This window comes from Oncorhynchus keta, chromosome 8 (genome assembly GCF_023373465.1).
Source record: "Oncorhynchus keta strain PuntledgeMale-10-30-2019 chromosome 8, Oket_V2, whole genome shotgun sequence".
Classification (NCBI taxonomy): Eukaryota; Metazoa; Chordata; class Actinopteri; order Salmoniformes; family Salmonidae; genus Oncorhynchus; species Oncorhynchus keta.
In genome coordinates, this window is record NC_068428.1 from 39,312,887 (window position 1) to 39,320,386 (window position 7,500).

The 7,500-nt window shown below is 47.7% G+C and overlaps 1 protein-coding gene across 1 annotated transcript in view; it reads left to right on the forward strand.

Annotated features, from left to right (window-relative positions):
- The first annotated feature begins 3,695 nt into the window (after positions 1-3,695).
- The window catches only part of LOC127931303 (uncharacterized), a 4,784-nt gene continuing 979 nt past the window's right edge, over positions 3,696-7,500 (forward strand). The window contains exons 1-4 of the mRNA XM_052523333.1: positions 3,696-3,762; positions 4,617-4,630; positions 5,025-6,388; positions 6,579-7,500. The exon at positions 6,579-7,500 is cut by the window's right edge and continues 979 nt beyond it. Coding sequence (XP_052379293.1) covers positions 3,696-3,762; positions 4,617-4,630; positions 5,025-6,212 — 1,269 coding nt within the window. The 3' untranslated portion in view covers positions 6,213-6,388; positions 6,579-7,500. The remainder of the gene's footprint in view (positions 3,763-4,616; positions 4,631-5,024; positions 6,389-6,578) is intronic.

Here is a 7,500-nt window from a genome sequence, read left to right on the forward strand (position 1 = left end):
ACAGTAGAGACAGGAGAGACAGGAGAGACAGGAGAGACAGTAGAGACAGGAGAGACAGTGGCGACAGGAGAGACAGAAGGGACAGTAGAGACAGGAGAGACATTAGAGACAGGAGGGAGAGACAGTAGAGACTGGAGAGACAGGAGAGACAGGAGAGACAGTAGAGACAGGAGAGACAGTGGAGACAGGAGAGACAGGAGGGACAGTGGAGACAGGAGAGACAGGAGGGACAGTAGAGACAGGAGAGACAGTAGAGACAGGAGGGAGAGACAGGGGGGACAGTAGAGACAGTAGAGACGGGAAAGACAGTAGAGACAGGAGGGAGAGACAGTAGAGACAGGAGGGAGAGGCAGTAGAGACAGGAGAGACAGGAGAGACAGGAGAGACAGGAGGGAGAGACAGGAGGGAGAGACAGTAGAGACAGGAGAGACAGGAGAGACAATAGAGACACGAGAGACAGTGGCGACAGGAGAGACAGGAGGGACAGTAGAGACAGGAGAGACATTAGAGACAGGAGGGAGAGACAGGAGAGACAGGAGGGAGAGACAGTAGACAGGAGAGAGAGACAGGAGGGACAGTAGAGACAGGAGAGACAGGAGAGACAGTAGAGACAGGAGGGAGAGACAGTAGAGACAGGAGGGAGAGATAGTAGATACAGGAGAGACAGTAGAGACAGGAGAGACAGGAGAGACAGGAGAGACAGTGGAGACAGGAGGGACAGTAGAGACAGTAGAGACAGTAGAGACAGGAGGAGAGACAGTAGAGACAGTAGAGACAGGAGGGACAGGAAAGACAGGAGAGACAGGAGAGACAGGAGAGACAGGAGAGACAGGAAGGGAAGGAAAGGGGAGCAGGAGGGAGGGCATTAGGGGGCGAGGGGAGGAGTTGAGCAGGTCAAGAGAGAGGTGAGTAGGGGGCGAGGGGAGGAGGTGAGGAGGTCAAGAAAGAGGGGAGCAGGGGAGCAGGTGGAGAGGGAGGAGGTGATGAGAGAGGGGAGCATGGGGTGAGGGGAGGAGGTGAGGAGGTCAAGAGAGAGGGGAGCAGGGGAGCAGGTGGAGAGGGAGGAGGTGATGAGAGAGGGGAGCATGGGGTGAGGGGAGGAGGTGAGGAGGTAAAGAGAGAGGGGAGCAGGAGAGCAGGTGGAGAGGGGAGGAGGTGATGAGAGAGGGGAGCAGGGGAGCAGGTGGAGAGGGGAGGAGGTAAAGAGAGAGGGGAGCAGGGGAGCAGGTGGAGAGGGGAGGAGGTAAAGAGAGAGAGGAGCAGGAGAGCAGGTGGAGAGGGGAGGAGGTAAAGAGAGAGGGGAGCAGGAGAGCAGGTGGAGCAGTGTGTGTGTGTGTTACCGTGTGTGTGTGTTACCGTGTGTGTGTGTGTGTGTGTTACCGTGTGTGTGTGTTACCGTGTGTGTGTGTGTGTGTGTGTGTGTGTGTGTTACTGTGTGTGTGTTACTGTGTGTGTGTATGTGTTACCGTGTGTGTGTGTTACTGTGTGTGTGTGTTACTGTGTGTGTGTGTGTGTTACTGTGTGTGTGTGTTACTGTGTGTGTGTGTGTGTTACTCTGTGTGTGTGTGTGTTACCGAGTGTGTTAATCCCTCTGCTACTTCAAACCTTACCAAGCCTCATTATTTTCTCAAACCCCCAGATGTAGTCAATCAATCAATCAATCAATCAATCAATCAATCAATCAATTAATCAATCAATCAATCAATCAATCTAATGTGTTTATAAAGTCCTTGTTACATCAGCTGATATCTCAAAGTGCTGTACAGAAACCCAGCCTAAAACCCCAAACAGCAAGCAATCAAATCAAATCAAATGTATTTATATAGCCCTTCGTACATCAGCTGATATCTGAAAGTGCTGTACAGAAACCCAGCCTAAAACCCCAAACAGCAAGCAATGCAGGTGTAGAAGCACGGTGGCTAGGAAAAACTCCCTAGAAAGGCCAGAACCTAGGAAGAAACCTAGAGAGGAACCAGGCTCTGAGGGGTGACCAGTCCTCTTCTGGCTGTGCCGGGTAGAGATTATAACAGAACATGGCCAAGATGTTCAAATGGTCATAGATGACCAACATGGTCAAATAATAATAATCACAGTGGTTGAAGAGGGTGCAACAGGTCAGCACCTCAGGAGTAAATGTCAGTTGGCTTTTCATAGCCGATCATTCAGAGTATCTCTACCGCTCCTGCTGTCTCTAGAGAGTTGAAAACAGCACGTCCGGTGAACAGGTCAGGGTTCCATAGCCGCAGGCAGAACAGTTAAAACTGGAGCAGCAGCACGACCAGGTGGACTGGGGACAGAAAGGAGTCATCAGGCCAGGTAGTCTTTTTTTTTTTACCTTTATTTTACTAGGCAAGTCAGTTAAGAGCAAATTCTTATTTTCAATGGCGGCCTAGGAACAGTGGGTTAACTGCCTGTTCAGGGGCAGAACGACAGATTTGTACCTTGTCAGCTCGGGGATTCGAACTTGCAACCTTTCGGTTACTAGTCAAACACTCTAACCACTAGGCTACCCTGCCGCCAGGTAGTCTTGAGGTATGGTCCCAGGGCGAGAGAAAGGGTGAGAGAGAGCATTAGAGGGAGCATACTTAAATTCACACAGGACACCGGATAAGACAGGAGAAATACTCCAGATATAACAGACTGACCCTAGCCCCCTGACACAAACTATTGCAGCATAAATACTGGAGTACAGACAAATCAATACCATGGCACAGTTCTCTCTCTCTCTCTGCTCCCTGACATTTTGCTTGTGCTTTTAAAGCAAATAATTGCTATTAAAGCCAATCTGAAAGAACAAAAGCGACTTTAGTCTTAAGAGCTAAAGTCCATATAGAATACCTAATTGGCCTGGTGGTGGTTTAGCAGAAACTAACCTAGGAGGGTGTGAACTCTTTTATGATTGGCCCAACTCTATGCATATACTCACCATTAATGACTTCCTGTCTGACTACTCCGACTATGGCTACAGGACCCTCCCACTATGGCTACTGTCACCTCCCACTATTGCTACTGGCCCCTCCCACTATGACTACTGGCCCCTTCCACTGTTGCTACAGGACCCTCCCACTATGGCTACAGGACCCTCCCACTATGGCTACAGGATCCTCCCACTATGGCTACAGGACCCTCCCACTATGGCTACAGGACCCTCCCACTATGGCTACAGCCCCCTCCCATTATGGATACTGGCCCCTCCCACTATGGCTACTGGCCCATCCCACTATGACCCCTCCCACTCTGGCTACAGGACCCTCCCACTATAGCTACAGGCCCCTCCCATTATGGCTACTGGCCCCTCCCACGATGGCTACTGGCCCCTCCCACTACAGCTACAGGCCCCTCCCACTATGGCTACAGGACCCTCCTACTATAGCTACAGGACCCTCCCACTATGGCCCACCCCAATCAATTTGGAGTAGAATAATGTTTCTCCCTAGACACACTGCTCTAAGATCAGTTTTGCATCCACTTTTATGATTTGTTCAGGTAAGCTGCTCCTAGATCTGTGTCTATATAGGCAACTCTCTCCTCAGAGCCAATAGAAAGAGACAAGTGATAAGCTGTGAGTCACTAACATTGCTGCACGGATTGTCACATAACCATATAACTGCCACACGATTCAATTTAGCGAGTTAACCTCTCATCCCAGTCATGTTGACTGAAGTGTGTGGGCGTGTGTGTGAGGAGGGACGGGGATGGGGGGCAGCAAATTGGGCCATTTGATCTCATCGCTGTGTCCATGGAGACTACAGCATAAGTGCGGTAACTGGTAGTGTGTGTGTGTTTAAGCTAACAGAATTGTGTGTGTGTCAGTGGACGGACGACAGTAATTACTGTAAATTGAATTTATTGGCTGGAGCGATAGATACATAGACATACATTTACATTTACACTTAAGTCATTTAGCAGACGCTCTTATCCAGAGCGACTTACAAATCCCCCCTCTCCCTGGCGTGGGTGTGTATTTGTGTATTTCTGTATTCCTGGGTATGTATTTGTGTATTCGTGGGTGTGTATTTGTGTATTCGTGGCTGTGTATTTGTGTATTCGTGGGTGTGTATTTGTGTATTTCTGTATTCCTGGGTATGTATTTGTGTATTCGTGGGTGTGTATTTGTGTATTCGTGGCTGTGTATTTGTGTATTCGTGGGTGTGTATTTGTGTATTCGTGGGTGTGTATTTGTGTATTCGTGGGTGTGTATTCGTGTATTCGTGGGTGTGTATTTGTGTATTCGTGGGTGTGTATTTGTGTATTCGTGGGTGTATTTGTGTATTCGTGGGTGTGTATTCGTGTATTGTGGGTGTGCATTTGTGTATTCGTGGGTGTGTATTTGTGTATTCGTGGGTGTGTAGTTATGTATTTGTGGGTGTATATTTGTGTATTCGTGGGTGTGTATTTGTGTATTCGTGGGTGTGTAGTTGTGTATTTGTGGGTGTATATTTGTGTATTCGTGGGTGTGTATTTGTGTATTTGTGGATGTGTAGTTGTGTATTTGTGGGTGTGTATTTGTGTATTCGTGGGTGTGTAGTTGTGTATTTGTGGGTGTATATTTGTGTATTCGTGGGTGTGTATTTGTGTATTTGTGGATGTGTATTTGTGTATTCGTGGGTGTGTAGTTGTGTATTTGTGGGTGTGTATTTGTGTATTCGTGGGTGTGTATTTGTGTATTCGTGGGTGTGTAGTTGTGTATTTGTGGGTGTGTATTTGTGTATTCGTGGGTGTGTGCTTGTGGCTTCTCTGATGTGTGTGTATGTGTGTCCTTGTGTGTCTACTCTGGTGTGTGTGTGTGTGTGTGTGTGTGTGTGTGTGTGTGTGTGTGTGTGTGTGTGTGTGTGTGTGTGTGTATGTGTGTCTTTGTGTGTCTACTCTGGTGTGTGTGTGTGTGCTGTATGTGTGTGTGTGTGTGTGTCCGCCAGGCTTTGTGGGCCTCTACTACATGTAGATATTGTATTTCCTGATGGGGTGGCTGATTTCACAGCATCACATGGAGACAGCTGACATCACAAGATGCAGAGCCCTGATAGGATAATTTGCATATCCTCTCTCTCCTCTTCTTCCTCTCTCTCCTCCTCTCCCTCTCTCTCCTCCTCTTCCTCTCTCTCTTCCTCTCTCTCCTCCTCTCCCTCTCTCTCCTCCTCTCCCTCTCTCTCCTCCTCTTCCTAGCTCCTCCTCTCCCTCTCTCTCCTCCTCTTCCTCTCTCTCCTCCTCTCCCTCGCTTTCCTCCTCTCCCTCTCTCTCCTCCAATTCCTCGCTCCTCCTCTCCCTCTTTCTCCTCCTCTTACTCTCTCTCCTCCTCTTACTCTCTCTCCTCTTCCTCTCTCTCCTCCTCCTCTCTCTCCTCTTCCTCTCTCTCCTCCTCTTCCTCTCTCTCCTCTTCCTCTCTCTCTCTCTCCTCTTCCTCTCTCCTCCTCTTCTTCGCTCCTCCTCTTCCTCTCTCTCCTCTTCCTCTCTCTCCTCCTCTTCCTCTCTCCTCCTCCTCTTACTCTCTTCTCCTTTCCCTCTCTCTCCTCCTCTTACTCTCTCCTCCTCTCCCTCTCTCTCCTCCAATTCCTCGCTCCTCCTCTCCCTCTTTCTCCTCCTCTTACTCTCTCTCCTCCTCTTACTCTCTCTCCTCTTCCTCTCTCTCCTCATCCTCTCTCTCCTCTTCCTCTCTCTCCTCCTCTTCCTCTCTCTCCTCTTCCTCTCTCTCTCTCTCCTCTTCCTCTCTCCTCCTCTTCTTCGCTCCTCCTCTTCCTCTCTCTCCTCTTCCTCTCTCTCCTCCTCTTCCTCTCTCCTCCTCCTCTTGCTCTCTCCTCCTCTCCCTCTCTCTCGTCCTTCTTGTAAGAGAAGGTGATGAAATTTGTGTTTGTCCGTCATTAGACAGTAGCCAAGAGCCCTCTGCTGAGCCCTCAGCCGAGAGCCATCAACCGAGAGTCATCAGCCGAGCCGTCAGCAAAGTGATCAGCCGAGCCTTCAGCTGCCAGTCTATTAACAGACACGCAGCTCTAACAGCATATGGCACTCTCTCTGGAAGATGCAAATTCATACAGGGAGAGGGTCCCAGCTACGACAACACACACACACACACACACACACACACACACACACACACACACACACACACACACACACACACACACACACACACACACACACACACACACACACACACACACACACACACACACACACACACACACACACACACACTCACTCAGAAATTCATTACCTAACATTGAGATGTATGTAATTGTAGGACTAAGAGCGTGGCAAGGCTTGATCCCATATTGTCCTCCGCCATGATGTTCAACTACACTGTTACATCAGTAATTCTCTCTACAGCAATACACACAATGTCATCAGGTCCCCTGTGTAGTACTCTCTATAACAATACACACAATGTCATCAGGTCCCCTGTGTAGTACTATCTATAACAATACACACAATGTCAATGTCATCAGGTCCCCTGTGTAGTACTCTCTACAACAATACACACAATGTCATCAGGTCCCCTGTGTAGTACTCTCTATAACAATACACACAATGTCATCAGGTCCCCTGTGTAGTACTCTCTACAACAATACATACTATATCATCAGGTCCCCTGTGTAGTACTCTCTATAACAATACACACAATGTCATCAGGTCCCCTGTGTAGTACTCTCTATAACAATACATACTATATCATCAGGTCCCCTGTGTAGTACTCTCTATAACAATACACACAATGTCATCAGGTCCCCTGTGTAGTACTCTCTATAACAATACATACTATATCATCAGGTACCCTGTGTAGTACTCTCTATAACAATACATACTATATCATCAGGTCCCCTGTGTAGTACTCTCTATAACAATACACACAATGTCATCAGGTCCCCTGTGTAGTACTCTCTATAACAATACATACTATATCATCAGGTACCCTGTGTAGTACTCTCTATAACAATACATACTATATCATCAGGTCCCCTGTGTAGTACTCTCTATAACAATACATACTATATCATCAGGTACCCTGTGTAGTACTCTCTATAACAATACATACTATATCATCAGGTCCCCTGTGTAGTACTCTCTATAACAATACACACAATGTCATCAGGTCCCCTGTGTAGTACTCTCTATAACAATACATACTATATCATCAGGTCCCCTGTGTAGTACTCTCTATAACAATACACACAATGTCATCAGGTCCCCTGTGTAGTACTCTCTATAACAATACATACTATATCATCAGGTCCCCTGTGTAGTACTCTCTATAACAATACACACAATGTCATCAGGTCCCCTGTGTAGTACTCTCTATAACAATACACACAATGTCATCAGGTCCCCTGTGTAGTACTCTCTATAACAATACACACAATGTCATCAGGTCCCCTGTGTAGTACTCTCTATAACAATACACACAATGTCATCAGGTCCCCTGTGTAGTACTCTCTATAACAATACACACAATGTCATCAGGTCCCCTGTGTAGTACTCTCTATAACAATACACACAATGTCATCAGGT